Here is an 18,904-nt window from a genome sequence, read left to right on the forward strand (position 1 = left end):
TCACAAAAAATCAATTATATATGGTTTAAATAAATTTTTCATACCAAAAAAATAGATAGTTTTCATATTACTACTTAAAAATTTATTTTTTGTCAAATACCAACCTGAAAAGTTTTATGTTTCAACTTACTATTTGTTGTTAATCTCTTTCCGTCAAATGATGAGGTGACCGACAAAATGTCACGTTATCACGCCCAATCACTAACGTGTCATTACCACGTCATTGAAGGCAATGACGTGACAATGAGGTGTCTGTGACACGGCGTTATGATGTGACACTTAGTTTGCCACGTCGTTACTTAACTGAAGGCGACTAACGATAGGTGGTATAGTAAAAAAATTTAAAAAAAAATAGGTATCTGATTGAAAAAAAATAAATATTAGATAATAATCTAAAAATAACCTATATTTCAGGTATGAAAAACTTAATTAAGTCAATTCTTTAAGTTGTTCATCTCAAAATATCCCAATAAATAAAATACCCCCTCAGTTATGTTGGGGTATGTTTTTCTAATAATTATCATCACTCTACTAAAATTTCTTCTAATAAATTTGAGGTTAGAGTCTCTTGCCAACGGTGGTTTTATATGTGCCTTTGCATCAAAACTGAATTGTGTTTTAGTCATTAGAACAGAAATATTAATACCGTTTCTTCTTTCAATTTTCTACTTGTGCTTAGAATTAAAGAAGAGTATGTACAACGCCAGAAACGTGATCTATTGCATGCCTAATTAGTGATTCACTAATCAGCAATAAAAACAAAGATATGTGTTATGGATAGAAGAATACTTACAACCTAATTAGTGATTCACCATATATACTACAGAAAATGCATGCATGTGTAAGATTTGATGGTACGATACTGGCGACTATCGAGAGTAATGTATGAGGCACATGTTTTTAATAAGATTAAAGGAAAACCGACTCCAAAATTACTTTTGGTGTGTAGTGCTTGTGGACTTTAATTCTTACTTAATTCAACATAGGAGATTGTGATTAGTTAAAGAAATTGAAGAAAACTTGAACACAGTAAAACTACTGAGTAACGAAGCCATGTATAAAATTTATGTAGCAGATCCATAAGATTGTTATTGCTAGTCCAAGATAAGATTAATTCTTCTTCGCAAGAGAAGAATTATTAGCTATCTCAGTCAGATTGCGATTAGGATCCCGTAAAATTCAAAATAGAACAGCACATGTGAGATCATCTTTGATTAAAAAATTCTAGATTAATTTTTATGCCAATGACTTCTCTTTCTTTTGGCTTTAAACTCTTTCCAACCTAACCCATGTGAGATCATCTTTGATTCTTCATCTCCTTCCTAAAGAAAAGTTCTTTGTAATTGAGTACGCATCACTTTCTTAAGTGCTTTACAGAAGAAAAAATAGTAAGTAGGTACACTCAATAAAATAGTTGAGACTTGAGAGTAAACCCACCTCCCAGAGACAAATGTTTGTTTGTTTTTCTATTGCTTCTTCTTATTTTATTAAGCATTGATCTTGATTAGTGATTAGACTATAATTTTATGGTAATTTATCTTTAATTCAAAAACCAATTCAAAGCATTTAATTAAGAATCACCTTGATTAACCATAAGTTTTGATGATATTTACAGAATGATAAATAGATTGTCATCTGCATAGTCATATAGAGGATTCGAGTTTACCACTTCGTTAATTCAAAATATTGACCTCTTAATTATACTTTGTCAACCACCAAAATGTCATTCTACTCTAATAATTAAGGAGCAAATTAAAAAGGGAGTTAAAGGATTTTCTTATTGCCTTAACAATTTTTTAAATTCTAAATTCTCCGGATGAACTTTCATGATCATTTATACAGGCGCCCCAGAGAACACACAACATGAGAATATAATGACATAATTGATATATATATATATATATATATATATATGTGTGTGTGTGTGTGTGTGTGTGAGAGAGAATTCTTAATACATGAAACATGTTAAATCGCTATCCGTTTCAATAACATAAACTAAGTCAACAAAAGCAAATTAATCTTGAAAAAATTGTAGATTAAAGAAATATTTACAAGACTTTTCCGCTAATTTTAAAAAAATATTACTTCTACTAATAAACAAACTTTTCCACGCTTCTTATTATAGACCAAACTTGCCAAATTTCAAAACTAATTCAAAGTGAACCCAACTTTTATCATACCATTTTCATTTCAGCTGCATTGTGGCCCATTTTCAAACCGAACCCAATAAATGGGCCTATTAAGAAAAAATAATCACTACAGTTACGGGGATGGTCCTCGTTTCCATCATCAACTATGGAACTCTCCCTGGTTCTTGACTTCTTGTCTCAGTTTTAGAGCACTTTCCAGTACTATGTATATTTATTTTTCAACTTTATGTATGGTTCAAGTATTAAATTTGAAATGTGCATAATAAACCGATTGATGCTCGGGTTGGTAAGGAAGCACGGTACAATGCATGTGCATTGAATACCTTGGGTCAACATGTACTCTATTTCATTAAAATTGAGGACATGGTTACGACCCCCACCATTAAATAAAAAAAATTCTAACATGATTATCATGCATTTAACCAATCTCTAATTTTAATTTGTCACAAAGAAGTGAAACGTGAACATTCCTCTCTGCATGTTTTGAATATGAGAACATTCTCTCCATAAAAAATAAAAAAAGAATTACATGATTCATAAGGAATGGTTGAATTAATTTTTAAGTTATCTAATTTTTACTGTCAATTCATTTTAGTCATTCCGTCTTAATTAAATAAATTGATGGTGTTAAAAAATATGTATTTTATGACAATTTTAAATTATCATAAAATATAATTTTTTAATATTATTTTTCAATTTAGAAGGTAGAATTAAGTTGAATTGATTTTAAAAATTAGAAGATAAAATTAAATTTAAAATATAAATTAGAAAAAAAAAACTAATTTAAGCTTAATTAATATTTGAATTGATGAATTTTTGGCAGAAAGCAGATAAGTGATGTTGAAATTGTATTTATTATTGTTTTAAAAATGACTTTACTGCAAAGTGGCAGTCAGTGCAGTAGCAACTAGGTTGAAAATTGCAGCCTCCATGCAAGTTGGTTTTCAATTAGGATTAACGATGGAAAAGGACAACTACTAATCCACCGTTAGGGGTGGGAATAGGTCAGGCCAGGTCAGGCTTTAAAAGGTCTGAGCCTAGCCTACAATCTAGCCTACAATTAATTTTTGAGGCCTGAGCTTGACCTATAGCCTATCAAAGACTTTTATTTTGGCTCGACCTAGTCTTTTTAAAAGCCTAGCCTGACCTGATAGCCTATTTAAAAGTCTATTTAAAAGTCTTCTTTACATTAAATCTTTAATATTCCTAATTGTTTTTACCAAAAAATAAATAAATAACACACCTTCTATAATAGGCTAAACATAGAATGTTAATTACCTCTATCAAAAAGCTTGAAGTGAAAAGGATATGATTTTTGTTTGGTTAGGAGCGTAATAGGAAAGTTAAAGAAAAGGAAACCTGATAGAAAAAGGATATGATTTTTGTATAGGAACTTAATAGGATATGATTTTTGTATAGAAACGTAATATGATATGATAGGATATGATTTTTGTTTGGTTAGGAACGTAATAGGAAAGTTAAAAAAAAATAAAAAAAACCTAGGAAAAGGATATGATTTTTGTATAGGAACGTAATAGGATATGATTTTTGTATAGGAACGATAGGATATGATTTTTATTTGTTCTAGAATACAGGAACGTAATAAAAGAAAAAGAAAACCTAATAGGAATAAAAAAAGGAACTGTTAACAGAAATAGAAAAACTAATAAAAAAATGAGAAATATAAAGGAACACTTGACTCACCTTGTAATTAAAATTTACTTAATTATAGGGATGGAATCTGCTAGTTTTTAAAAAAATAATATTAATTGTATCCAAAAAATAATATAAGTATATATATATTTCTCATTTTTTAGATTATATTATAATAATATAAGTATATATATTAATTGTATCCAAATAATAAAAGGAATCTGCTAGTTTAAATTATATTTATATATATATATATATATATATATATATATATATATATATATATATATGTCGACCTATCAGGCTTTTTAATAAGCCTAAACCTGGTTTATTTAATTTAATAGGTTTTTAAAAAAGTCCAAGCCTAATCTTTTAATTAAATAGGTCAGATCAGGCCAGATTTTATGTAGGCCCGGTCGTAGGCCCATGTAGGCCGGCCTAGCTTATTCCCACCCGTATCCACCGTATTGAAATGAAAATGGACCCTGACGTGAAAATGCACCGGACGTGAGTTTCATTGTAAAGCAAGAATGTTTTTGGATAGATAGTAACCATACATTTAAGACTTGCATTTGCATTGTGTTAGCTAAGCAATAATTAATGGCGTGTGAATAAGTTAAGATTTTTTTTCTTTTGAAAGGATGAGTTAAGATATTCATACTAATTATTCGAGTTCAATTCAAAATTTATAATTTCATTTATTTTAATTAATAAATAAAGTTAAACTTAATTTTAAATTCAATTATATAAATAGTTAAGTTTAAATTTTATAAATTTAATAATTAATCATTGCTCAATGAATAATAATCCAATTTTATAAATTTAATAGTTAATCAAAGCTCAAATAATAATTCAATCAAACCTAAGAATGAAAACTAAAGACCTTATTATCTTCATAATCATGTGCATTTAACCAGAATCATTAGGATAATAATGAGGTCTTTAACTTTGATTCTTAGGTTTGAATAAGTGCACTGTACACTAAAACAAAAACTCATGAATAATTTGTCTATCTTTAAAAATATAAAGGAGCTATACTTAGTAAATTATAATTTTATCTCAAATAATTATCATTATTTTTATGTTTAAATATTTTTTATTCTTTTATCTTTATCTTCTCTTTTAACATAAAAGTATATATTAAATACTTATAATTAATGAATTTAAAAAAATTGAAAATAATATTGTTAAATAAAAGAATAATAAAATTATAAATGCGCTAAACTAAAGAACATAGCTCGTACACCTAGTGTCCCAAATAATAAAATTATAAGGGGACCCAACCTATCATTCCATTCTCCTCTGTTATACAATAATAGCTATAAGCTATTTGCTAGTCACTTTCAGATTCTCTGCGAGGAAACCTTTCGGTTACAATAATGCTTAGTTCATCTAATTAATGTAAAACCGAAGTGGTTATACATATTTCTGGAAAAATGAAGGATGGATGGTTCGTTGTAGTGTTATATACGTATATTATACGGCTGTCTCATTATCAAAACTTGATTGTCCAATCTTCAAATATCTTAGTATACATTTTATTTTTCTTTTTATAGTAAAGAGATTTATATTACCATGACTTGAATTTGAATTTGATTAATTATATATGATTATGCTTTATAATATTTTTTCAATAATTTAAAGACTAATAATAATGATAATGTAAACCAACATAAATATAAGCTATATTAAAAAACAAAGAAATTAATAAAAACAAATTAATAAAATATAAGCAAAATAGAGTAGAAATAAAATAAAAAATTATTTGGTTTGAATGAAATGAGATGAGAGATTTTTTAAGAAAATGTGAAAGTTAAAATGTTGTTCATATTATTCTTGTTTATCAAAGGATTTAGTTTAATTGGTCGAGTGTGAATTATAATAAATCATTTAATATTGTCTTTCATTCTTATGATTAAAAAAAATATTATACTTGTTCCAACATATCATTGTTAGAAGATATGATAATATTTTCTGATTTTATATAGTTGTTATATGTATTAGATTTATCTTTAATTATATCTTTAGCTATTAGGCTTATCTTCAGTTTTATAATTGTTATATCTATTAGATTTATGTTTAGCCATATCTTTAGCTTATATATCTTTAGTTTGTAATCTTGTATATAAGCGAATGGTGCTTAATGAATTATTCAAGGAAATAATTTCTTTCATGGTATCAGATTGCTTAGGAAAAGATTTTTGAACCTTCCTCAGCCTTCCGCACACAGGCCCTAGCGCTGTTCAACCCCTTTCTTCTTCTTCTCCCCTTCTTCTCCATCACCATGTCTGACTCAAAATCTATCTTTCACCCTGGTCTTGTTGTATCCAACATCAAGAATCATGTCCCAATCATTCTTGAGATGGAAAATGTCCAATACGCGACATGGGCTAAACTTTTCAAAATTCGCGCACGATCCCATAGGGTAATTGATCATATAATTCCTCCGCAAGATGGCAAGCAGAAGGCACCACCAACGGAGGAGGAGACAGAACTCTGGTTGACACTAGACGCCATCGTTCTACAATGGATTTATGCCACCATTTCTCATAATCTTTTACATACTATTCTTGAACCCGACACCACGGCAATGGAGGCTTGGAATAGGTTGTGTGATATATTCCAAGATAACAAACACTCTCGTGTCGTTACACTTGAATATGATTTCACCCACACAACCATGGAGGCCTTTTCAAGTGTCTCTGCTTACTGTCAACATCTCAAGTCATTGTCGGATCAACTCAAGAACGTTGGCTTTCCGATCGATAACAGTAGGTTGGTTCTACAATTGGTGTCCGGTCTCACTGAACCCTACAAGGGAGTAGCCATACTCATCGGTCAAAGTGATCCCTTGCCTCAGTTTTATCAAGCACAATCGATGCTTGTTCTCGAAGAATCCGGCCTCAAGAAGGCGGCTTAGACCTCGTCCTCCGCCATGGTGGCTCGTGACTCGGATGAATCTTAAGAGATGTTTGATCATTCATCAGCACGCCACACAAATAATGGTGGAAAATGGTATTCAAACCGTGGCAATTCTAGAAAGAATCGCAACAAAATTTGTGGTCGTGATAACTCAAGTGCTGGCAAGGGAGGCTCGGGTGGCGGGGGTAAAGGTGGCGGTGGCAACAATCGTGGGGGTGGACAGCAGCAGCCCCAGAACAACCCTTGGCCTGCAGGTCAGCAATGGCCTTGGCCATGGATGCAGTGGGTCGTTCCTCCTTGTCCGTACCCAGCTGCTCAATGGGCCAGGCCCAATTATCAGAAACCTCCGTGCCAACAGCCCGGTATTCTTGGGTCCAGACCTCAGCAGGCATACGCAGCCACAGCTCCTACTCCAACAGACATCGAGGCTGCAATGCACACCCTCGGTATTACTTCTCCGGATCCGAATTGGTATATGGACACCGGTGCCACCTCTCATATGACATCCACCTCAGGTAATCTCACGTCTTATTTTAATAAGAGCAATCATCGTGGTATCACTGTTGGTAATGGTCAATCAATTCCTATTTGTGGTTATGGTCAAACTAACTTGCCTTCCCCACATCCTCCTTTAGCCTTGAAAAATATCCTTCATGCTCCTAAACTAATCAAAAACTTAGTGTCGGTTAGAAAATTTACCACTGATAACTCTGTGACTGTTGAATTTGATCCCTTTGGGTTTTCTGTGAAGGATTTTCAAACAGGGATGCCTCTAATGAGGTGTGAGAGTCGGGGCACACTTTATCCTATCATTGAGTCCACCACTCCAGCGACTTCTTCCTCTACTTTTGCTGCCTTAGCTCCTTTTCTTTGGCATGAGCGGTTGGGACACCCGGGAGTATCTATCTTGCATTCTCTTAGGAAGAATAAATTTATTGAATGTAATCAAATTAGAGATTCTCGTATTTGTCATTCATGTTCTCTTGGAAAACATATTAAGTTACCTTTTGTTTTGTCACATTCTCATACTCTTATACCATTTGATATTGTTCACACTGATCTTTGGACATCAACTGTTTTGAGTTCCTCAGGGCACCGATATTATATCTTCTTGTTAGATTATTATTCTAAATTTTTGTGGAATTTTCCTTTGTCAAACAAATCATATGCTTATTCCACATTCATAAATTTTAGAACTTTCATCCGAACTTAATTCGAACGAGAAGTAAAGAATATACAATGTGATAACGGTAAAGAGTTTGATAATAAGCCTTTTGGGGATTTTTTTAAAGTGAATGGTATTTCTTTCCGATTGCCTTATCCTTATACTTCTCCTCAAAATGGGAAAGCCGAAAGGACAATTCGTACAACTAACAATATTGTTCGTACTTCACTTGCCCATGCGTCATTATCTCCTTCCTTTTGGCATCATGCCTTGCAAATGGCAACTTACCTTCTCAATATTCTTCCTCATAAGTTATTAAACTATAAATCTCCTCTTAGGGTTCTTTATCATAAGGATCCGACCTATTCTCATCTTCGGGTTTTTGGGTGTTTATGTTATCCTCTATTTCCTTCCACTACCATAAATAAACTTCAACCTCGCTCTACTCCATGTGTTTTTTTGGATATCCGTCAAATCACTGTGGTTATAAATGCTATGACTTATCTTCAGGGAAAATAATTATAAGTCGTCATGTCATTTTTGATGAGACACAATTTCCATTTGCTAAATTACATACTCCTCATATTCAGACTTATGATTTCTTAGATGATGGCCCAAACCCATACGTGGTCCACCATTTAGTGTCTCAATCCACTACTCCTGGTCTAGTTCCATCCGGGCCCAACTCCCCTAATATTGGGAAATACCCAAGTTTCACATTGGCTAGAGATAGTCTCAAGATATATTTTATAAGGTGAGGGCAACCCTCACCCTATGAGCTAGCTTTTGGGGTTGAGTTTAGACCTTAACTCACACATATCCTAGATCCATCCAAAGGACCACCCATCATTTGCTGTTCACGCACCAAGCCCAATAAGTGCTGGGCGTGAAGGGGGTGTATTGTGAAATACCCAAGTCTCACATTGGCTAGAGACAGTTTCAAGATAGAGTTTATAAGGTGAGGTCAACCCTCACCTTATGAGCTAGCTTTTGGGGTTGAGTTAGGTCTCTCACATTACGCATTCTAAGATGGTATAACAATACAACCATATTAGAATTTATAAGTGAGAGGCAACCCTCACCCCTTGAGCTAGCTTTTGGGGTTGAGTTAGGCCTCTCACATTATACACTCTAAGATGGTATCAGAGTAGGTTCTGATCACGCTTCTGCTAGCCCTCGCTTGTGGTGACAAACATCCACCATTTGTTGTTCACGCATCAAGCCCAAGAAGTGTTTGGTGTGAGGGGGTGTGTTGGAAATAATCCAAGTCCCACATCAGCTAACAATACAGCTATATTAGACTTTATAAGTGAGGGACAATCCTCACCCCTTAAGCTAGCTTTTGGGGTTAAGTTAAGCCTCTCACATTATACACTCTAATAAAATTAGAATACATTATTATATATTCTAACAATCATCAATAATAATCGATTAAAAGTTATATATAATTGATAAAATTGATAAATTTAATCAATCATATAACTCAAATAATGATTTTTATCTGAATTTCAAGTCAATGTTAAAAAAACAAATTTGGGCTCAAGTGCAAAAAAAAAGGGACAAACACCAAAAGGTGGTCTTTTTTCAAATTTACTAAATGGGATGAAATTTAAATTAATACTCCAAAAAGTATAAGTCATAGGATAATCTATGACTTCTTCTGAATTGAAAGTCATAATCTATGTTATAACTTTTTTTTTCATTGAAATCGTAAAAAATTTTATAATTTTTATTTTTATTTTATTTTAAACACTATTTTAAAGTCGTAAGAATTTTTTTTTGTATTTTTTTTTAACACGACTTTCATGTCCTAACAAATTTTTTTATTGAAGTTGTAAATTATTTTACGACTTCAACTTTTTTGCATATTTTTTAAAAATCGTAAATAATTTTTATTTTAATTATTTAATGAATTAATGTATGTTTTCTTTTTTTACTTTTATTTAATATTTTCTATATATTTTTTGGTATTGTTTTATTTAATATATTTTTTATATTTTTAATGATGTTAAGGATTATTATTTGTTTTCTAAATTAAAAAAAATAATACAAAAGTCTTAAATTTAATTAAAAATATTAAAATGTACAACATATTTCTTTAACAAAAATATTAAAATATTTTGTCACTAATATATAACATATAATTTATCAAATAATATTAAAATATACTACTTCTATAATTACTCATAATATTATTCACTTAGTGAAAATAAATCATGACATCCAAATCAAAACCTTAATGGTAGGTATGTTATTTTTTTAAAAAAATTAATATTGTTTGATAAATTATAAGTTAATATTATTTATCAGTAACAAAAAAATTTAATATTTTTGTTAAATAAATATGTAGTACATTTTCATGTTTTTATTTAAATTTAAGTTTTTTGTATTATTTTTTAATTTACAAAACTAATAATAATCCATAACATTTGTAAAAAAAATATAAAATATGAAATATAGAAAATATTAAATAAAAATAAAAAAAACATATATTAATTCATTAAATAATTAAATTCAAAAATTATTTCTAACTTCAATAAAAAAATTCTTTACGACTTTAAATTCGTCTGAAAAAAAATACAAAAGAAAAAAAATTATTATAACTTTAAAGTCATAAGAGTAAAAAAAATATAATTTTTTTTTGTAATTTTAAAATCATGTTTAAAAAAAATAAAGTTACAAAATTTTTTAGGACTTTAATGAAAAAAAATAATAACACATTTTAGGAATTCAAAAGTCATAAGTTATCCTACCATTTATCAAATTTGGAGTATTAATTTAAATTTTATACTCATTTATTAAATTTGAAAAAAAAAACATTTTTGTCGTTTGGCCGAAAAATACAGAGACAGTCACTTTCTCAATTTCTATGACTTAAGAAAAAATCAATAAATAAGACTTTGAAACGTGGAAGACAAAGCCATTACATGCACGGCTCACCCACCAGCATTGTTGTTTCATTACAATGAGTTTAGGGTTAGAAGCTTCTCATTTTTTGGGTTTATTTTGGAATAATCAGATCACACAAGAGCATAATTAGGGTCATTAAATAGTCATTGTAATTAATTATTGTATATGGTACGAATTGAATGCTCCACGTACACTATTTTTTATACGTCCGTACACTATGATATTACTCATAAAAAATAATATACTTGCAACATACTGTTTTACATGAGAAAATATATTACGTAAAGATATTATAATATAACATCATTTAATTATAAATTATTCTTATATAATAAATTGATTAACTTTTACAATAATTATTTTAAAAATTATATCAGTAATAATTTTTAAAGATTAACAATATAATTTCTTTTACTGCTTTATATTGATAATATGTAACCATTAAATTCATTTTAAAATGTATTTCTTACTGTCTGAATTTTAGTATTGAAAATCACAAATTTACGTGAGTCTTAATTTTTAATTAATGAGTTTTATTATTAAGAATGTGTAAATTTAATAAATGATAATCAGTATTAAAAAGAATATACACTCAAGATGGCTTTTAAGTAGAGCAATTTATTAATTTTTTTCTTTAAATTTATTATGCTCCAATATGCTTCTTATCATCTTATCTTATGTCTTTTTCTCTTCACTTCTTATGTCTTTTTGTTTAATACCGTTATTTTCTACTAAAAACTATATATGAAAAGCTGCATAAATTATTACAGTAAACTTTACAATCATTATTGATTCAAAATATTGTAAGAGATTTTTATTTTTTAATTATTGTTCTTCTGTTTTGTACTTTCGCTTATTTGACTTGAGATGGCACAAATCATTTCACATCTAACACGATATAGACACTCGCGAGAAGAAGAGAATAATGAAAAGAGGGGGAGGTAGTTATACGTGGATATTGTATTTTTAGTAATGAGATATGCATGATAAGTAATAATGTAATAAAGAGAGGGGGAGGCAAAGAAGTTTTAAAAAAGTGATGTAAAAGAATTAAAACCCCAAAATGAATGTATTATTATAGACTGTTATATTGTAATTTCTTTAAAAGAAACTACTTTATTTAATAATTAATTTTGAATGTCTTTTTAATTAATGACTTAATAGTATTAAAGAAATAAAAAAAGTTAATGAAAATACATTATTTAATATATTTACTAGTTAAAATAATTTATACTTCAAATAAGATTTTTATTTGAAAATCTTTTTTTACGTTTTTTTTTTCAGTTCATCAAGCAGTTGCAATTTTTCAAGAGAGATGAATGCACAAAGCCCAATCTAAAAGTAGACATGCTAGTAATACACAAATACTGGCTCTGCTACAACAATAAAGTTCTACTATATGAAACAGAGTATTTAGAGACAAAAGTGTAGGTTTATTAGAAAACCATCTCAAAACCGTGCATCACTTCAAGTTCAGAGATTTACAATACCCATTAGCAGGCCAAATATATATGACATTTTTGGAACAACCCCATTTTCAAGCATTGATACAATACAGAGTAAAGAAAAGGGAAAAGAAAAAAGAAAAAATTAAGGGGATTGATCATATGATCATGATCATGTGGTGGAGTCTAAAATGACCTTGGCTTTGCCACAATGGTGGAATGCTTGAGTATGTGCAAGCTAAATTGCCCTCCTTTCTCACTAGTGTCAATCTGTGACTGGCCAGGGGGAGGCAAGAGCTCAAAGTTTTGGACCAAACGTCCCAAAGTGATGCCAAGAATTGGCAATGCAAGAATGATTCCAGGGCAGCTTCTTCTGCCAACACCAAAGGGAAGGTACCTAAAGTCATTGCCATTGGCTTCAACAAGCGACTCCTCCTCGAAGAACCTCTCAGGCCGGAACTCCTCTGGCTTCTTCCAGTGTGCAGGGTTGTTGGCCAGCCACCATGCATTCACCAAGATCTTGCTCTCAGCTGGGATATCATAGCCCCCAAGCTTTGCGTCGTGGAGGTTCATGTGTGGTACAAGGAGAGGGATTGCCATTCTAAGACGAAGAGTTTCCTTGACCACTGCTTGGAGGTATGGGAGCTTTTGGATGTCTGGCTCAGTCACTTGGTGCCCTGCTCCAAGAACTCTGTCAATCTCATCCCTTAACTTTTGCTGGATCTCTGGGTGGTTCACAAGCTCAGCAATGCCCCACTCAATCGACCATAGAGTTGTTTCAATTGCTGTTCCAATAATACATAATTGCCACATCAGAAAAAACTATCATATATGATAGTAATATACAATAAACAATTTATCCATGATGTTTTATATAATCATTTAATCACGGATTGTTTTATATGATTAATCAGGTTATCTTTAATAATTATTTATATCAATAATAATTTTTTTGTTAAACTCTATAATATATGTAGTTTTTCAATAAACTAAACTAAGGTTTGGATTTCCATGATACCATCTTAATCATACCATGCCTTTTGTTTTCCCCTTCTCCTAACAAGTACCTACCCTATTTGAAAACTTAAAAGCCCCGCATCTTTTTCTTCTCTTACTTTCTAATCTAAACCAAAATAATCAAGTAAACCACATGCGACTTTTGGCGGAGGTGGGTCCACCTAAAAGTTTGGTCACTATCATTACCTACTACTACCACCAGTACGACAGAGTATGATAACCTCGACTCATATTTGGGACTAGAAAACAGTGAAACACAACAAAAACAAAATTAAAAAGTTATCCACAATCACAATATAGATAAAAGAGTAATGGTATGTTGACAATAAAAAAAATTTAAACATTACATCAACAATTCTTTTTTTTTTCTATATCTCTCTTCATTTCATATTATATCATCAATCAAATTAATCAATTATCTCTTTTTTTTTCTTTTCTCTCTCAAATTATAGAGAACTCAAGGTTGTACAATAAATATTTTTCTACGTAAAAATAAGAAAGATAAGAACAAGTATCCGTTTAAATTAATTAAGGTCACACGTCAGAACAAACAAGTTGAGAAAGAGATAAGAATGATCCCCAACATGGGGCATGGGAAAGCCACCAGTTCAATCCATCCACCTAACCCCCTTATTCATTCATTCAATGAATCCATAACTACGTGTCCCGTTCGCCCCCTCTAAAAAAACGGGAAAATGACCATGAAATATTTGTGTGCTCATTAAATACCGTTATGTTTGGTAGTAAAAAAAAAAAAGTTAGTAAAAATATCACTGGCGCAATTTTTATGTAGGTTATAAAGGCAGCAATCAATCCTTGTACCAGAAAAATTATATGTACTTTTATAAATAACCTAAATTTCGGAAAAAAGAATCAGTCAATTGTTTTTTAAAAAACTTCATTTCTATAAAATGGTTGATGCAATTGCGGTGCAGCACCATAACTTCTTATATAAGCAAATAAATTTCTCATCAGTTAACGACGCTGAAAAGATAACTACATTTAAAGTGACGTACGCCCCGACTTTGCTTAATTGTTCTAAAGTTAATATATATATATATATATATATATATATATATATATGAAATGAAAAAAAAGATGTATGATTTAAATTAAAATATTTTATAAATTTAATTAATTTTAGTAACTCTACTTGACTTGTCCTGCACCATAATTGTTATTTTTGTTTGTTTGTATTTTAATTTTAACAATATATAAAGGACATTTCTTGTCGTGGGGGATAAAAATATTAGGCAAAGCATCTTACCAGCAACGTTGATGTTTTCAACAATGTAGAGGACGTTGTCTTCGTTGATCTCGCCTTTTCTCTGGGCATCCAAAATGTGGTCAATAGCGCATTTAAGTTCATTATTGTTGTTGGTGCTCTTGGTGCTTCCAAGCTTCCTGTTATAATGTCCATTTAATTGAATTGATTAGAAATAAATAAAATAACCCAAAGTTCCAACTTGCAAAGAAACTGACTATTTAATTTACTCCTAAAATTGGCTATTTAATTTAGGATCAAGTCATCAATGACGTATATAAAAAAAATAAAAAATATGCTACAGTTGCAAAAAAAAAATCTTAATACTAAATAAAATTTACTTTCCACCCTAGTTGAAGCTAAACTTTTTTTAGACCCATTTAAAGATTATTAATCTCCTACTCCTTAAAAAAAAAAAAAAAAACTAGTTGACTCAATCAAAGGTAGTAGTGTAGTACCAAAATGAAAAAGGTATTTTAGGAATCACACAAGTGATTTAAAACCAAAACAAAAGGAAACGACGTCACAGTTAAAAATATTTTTCATACTCCTAACATTTTTTCCGTACACTTCGTTTGTGTTTCTAACATTGTTGTTTATCATTAAGTATTTGTAGTTTTAAAACATCAGTGAAATTTTTACAATGCACCACCACTTTAAATTCACCAGATATGGGTGTTTACATGCGAGGTAATGAATGAAGGAAAGGAAATGAAACAGAAAAAACTTACTTCCTCTCGTCAACGAAGTAATCCTTGAAAAGCTTCAACCTCGTCTCCTTCACCTCCTTGCAAATCTTCAAGTAACCCTTCAAGAAGGGTCTCAAGATGGGAATAAAATCACCATAGTTATACTCAAAGCTCTGCGCCAAGCGACTCCTCTCTCCGTTCAAGGCTCTTAGCCTCTGGAAGATGGGATCCTCCTCGCTCTCGAACCTCCGGTCGAACATTATGCGGTACATGTTGTTGTACATCATGAGCTGAAGGCGGCGGCGGATGACGGTGCCGGAGACGGCGGCGTCGGGGTTTTTCTTGACGTCCTCGACGACGGCGGCAGCCTCCGATTCCCATCCATGGCGGTATTGTTGCACAACCTAAAAATATAAGGTTGATTGAATGATTTTTTTAAAAAAAAAAGTTGACTGGGTTCGATTCCATGCTAACAAAAACTAAAAATTAATTAATATCTGAATAAATTTTTTAAAAATGGTCCCAGCCTTGATTTAGCTGCAACATCCAGGTTTTTTTTAACTGTGTGTTATAACAGAAGGACCACATTAGTCTGTAATCTATCATGATTTTAACCAACGCGATCGTAACCGATATTGAAAACCTTGTTTACTGATAAAGAAAAAAAAATTGTTGCACTATATACCTTGTTGGTGAAGAAGGGGACGGTCATGATGCGGCGCATTTTGCGCCAGTGCTCGCCGTAGACGGTGAAGACCATGTCTTGGCCCTTTCCGGTGAAGATGTCGAAGACGACGTTGCGGGTGCGGGAGCCGAACTCCACGCCCTGCGTGTGGAGAACCTCTTTGGCGAGCTCAGGGGAAGAAACCACGACGAGGTTGCGCTGCCCCATGCGGAGGAGGAAGATGTCACCGAATTTTTTGGCCAAATCGGTGAGGTTGCGGTGGTTGAGGTCGTCGCCGACTTGGAGCCAGTTGCCGAAGATTGGGACGGGGAGTGGGCCCGGTGGGAGCTTGAATTTCCGGCCGCGGAGGGTGGAGACGGCGATGGCGACCACCGCAGCGAGGAAGAGACCTATGAGGGTCTTTTCCAGAAGGAGGAGATCCATTGTAGAAGAATTGTTGCTTCTTAGTATGTGTGTGTGATGATTTGGTTCAGTTTGGTTGGGTTGGTTGAATTGAGAATTGTGATGGGGGTTTTATAGAGGGGATTATGATGGTAGTTCGAATAGGGGTTAGGTGAAGCTTGTGGTTTGAGTGGTGAGTTTGTGTGTTTGTGACGTACTACGTCTTTCACCCAGAGTTGTGAGCGTATCATTAACAAATTAATACTAATAACTATTATTAGTATTATTCAATTAACTATAATGATAATTACTGTATATAATCAGTTATGCCTATGGGATATGAGAGTGGAGCTTAACTATTATTAGTATTATTCAATTACCTGTAGTCTTATGATTCTTATTTTTTTAATCTTTATAATTTAAAAATGGTATTTTTAATCTTTATAATTTATATTTTAATTTTTTTTAATTCTTATAATCATGAAAATAATTTTTTTAGTCTTTATAATTTCATAATTTTTACTTTATTTTTATAATTTTTAAATTACGATTAAAAGAGAATTAAAATATAAATTACAGGGATTAAAAAAAATATTTTTAAACTAGAAGAACTAAAAAAAATTAAAATATAAATTATAAAAAAAAGACCAATAAAAAAACAAAAAAAAATAAGAACCCTAAAACTATAACGACAAAACGACTAATTTAACCAATAATAAAAAATGAGAGGAAAAACACAAACTTACACGCACTCTTTTGCAGATGGTCCCAAGTCAGAACTCAGATGTACTACTATATGATCCAGATTATATCATGTATCTTAATTACTAATTTATGGGCGAGTTTTATTAATTACCTTTTAGATATTACAAAATTTGATTATATACAGATTAATTGAGATTATAAATTAATATATAGTCATTTCCCTTGTTTTGAAGTTTATAAGAGTGTAAAGAATATGACATTCCATATTATTATATGAACATTGGGATTCTTAGTGACGAAATTTTTTATTTTATTTTTTATTGATGAATGCAGCCTTATATGTTTTAAATTGTATTGTGTGATGCTATATCGTGGATGTGTTTAGTTGTATTTTAGTACTAAGTCGTTGTCGTGAAAGGTTGACTGTGTTTCATTATGCTGGTACTGAATCATTTGAGTTGCTCCTACATTATGATTTCATCCCTTTTTAATGAAGATTTCATCCCTTTTTAGAGTCTTAAAAAAAGATACGCATTTTTTTACTGGTTTATTAATATTTTTAGTCTTCAGCCACGAAATAAACAGATTAAAAATTATTATTATTATTATTAAATAACATAATTTCGGGACATGGTTTTATAAAAAAAAATAGTTTTTACTTTTAGATTTTTGTTAAGCTAAATATTTAGATTTATATTTGTTTTTCAGTTTCAACTTTCAACTCAAATTATTTTCAAATAAAAGTGTTTTTGCTTTTGGAGCATGCTTCAGGGAGGGGAAATTGTGAATGGAACACTGACGGCGTTAAATTACGCTGACTTTGAGTGGATGGTAGGCAGAGAAGACAGACAGAACGTGACGGTACCGCCCTATGACGTGCTTTAAGCTTTTGCTTGTAGTAGGTGAGGAGGGGTTGGTGACTGCCAGAAATTTTTATTTTTGTATAAGTAAAATAAAATTGCCATCTTCTTAACTAGTAGTATAAATAACTTGTATTTGTCATCTTCGCTCTCCTATCCCAATAAGCCATTTTCATCTATACACTAAGAATTAAGAAACTAATGTATTTACTTGAAGAATTTTTTAAATTTGACAAGCATTTACTTCGCTAGGAAAGAAATTTGTACTATAGGAGACAAATAGGATTAATATCCTTAAAAAAAAAGAAATATGAAAAATAAAAATAGAGAAGAGATAAATAGCATAAAATGAACATAAGTGGAAAATAGTAGTAAAATGGATTTTAGGAGTGTTTGATTTGAGAAAAATAGAAAGAAAAAAAAAGAGATGCAAAAAAAAAATACTATCTCTCCTAATTTCTCTCCTAATTTATAATCTATCTTCTCACCTCTTAATTTTCATGGCATTTTCTTTCTCCTTAGTAGAATTTTTTAGGTGGAATTCAGTTTTTATTTTTATTTTTTATAGGTGATTTTTTTTATTATCATTGTTATCACTTAACTACCATCACCTTTACACTCCTTCAATTCGTTCGATTGACCCAACATCACCTATGGAATAATTGTTTTTACTCAAACCAAACATTAGTTTACTTGTAATTATCAATTACCGAGGGGTCTAGCTTATTTTGTCTATCAATATATATGAAATGTGATAAACTCTTTAATATTAAGTTTCATTCCTGTGGAGATTAAAAAAAATCTGTAATTAAAGTTTCAAAACACTATGTTTTTCATAACCTAAAAATATAAATTATGATTCTAAACCGATTCTAATTTTGTGAAAGTTCAAATTATAATTGTAAACATGAATCCCAACTTCATGCATATCAAAAACCATATATTTGATTGAAGAAGAACTGGTACCGGTTTTGAATTAATGTTGCTCAATTCCTTTCCTTACCCCCCATTGAAGTTCAAAATATAAAACATTATCATCACTCCACCACTGGGGAGTA

General features: G+C 31.1%; 2 protein-coding genes across 2 annotated transcripts; one reads left to right on the top strand and one right to left on the bottom strand.

Moving 5' to 3' along the window:
- Nucleotides 1–6,087: 6,087 nt before the first annotated feature.
- On the top strand, nt 6,088–6,723 carry LOC100783083 (uncharacterized). Its single transcript, XM_006576022.1, has one exon. It carries the CDS (start codon nt 6,088–6,090, stop codon nt 6,721–6,723), a length of 636 nt encoding a protein of 211 aa, XP_006576085.1.
- Nucleotides 6,724–12,154: 5,431 nt separating this feature from the next.
- C4H (trans-cinnamate 4-monooxygenase) lies at nt 12,155–16,385 on the bottom strand. Its single transcript, NM_001250388.3, has 4 exons — nt 15,901–16,385; nt 15,258–15,619; nt 14,530–14,666; nt 12,155–13,030 (listed from the first exon to the last, which is right to left on the bottom strand). The coding sequence occupies exons 1-4, from the start codon at nt 16,321–16,323 to the stop codon at nt 12,432–12,434; spliced, it is 1,521 nt and encodes a 506-aa protein (NP_001237317.1). The 5' UTR covers nt 16,324–16,385; the 3' UTR covers nt 12,155–12,431.
- Nucleotides 16,386–18,904: the final 2,519 nt, after the last annotated feature.

This window comes from Glycine max, chromosome 2 (genome assembly GCF_000004515.6).
Source record: "Glycine max cultivar Williams 82 chromosome 2, Glycine_max_v4.0, whole genome shotgun sequence".
Lineage (NCBI taxonomy): Eukaryota > Viridiplantae > Streptophyta > Magnoliopsida > Fabales > Fabaceae > Glycine > Glycine max.

Coding starts and splice junctions, on each gene's coding strand:
- LOC100783083 (XM_006576022.1), top strand. CDS start 6,088: ATGTCTGACTCAAAATCTATCTTTCACCCTGGTCTTGTTGTATCCAAC.
- C4H (NM_001250388.3), bottom strand. CDS start 16,323: ATGGATCTCCTCCTTCTGGAAAAGACCCTCATAGGTCTCTTCCTCGCT. Junction 14,667..15,257: donor TACTTCGTTGACGAGAGGAA/GTAAGTTTTTTC, acceptor ACATTATAACAG/GAAGCTTGGAAGCACCAAGA. Junction 13,031..14,529: donor TGAAAACATCAACGTTGCTG/GTAAGATGCTTT, acceptor TTATTGGAACAG/CAATTGAAACAACTCTATGG.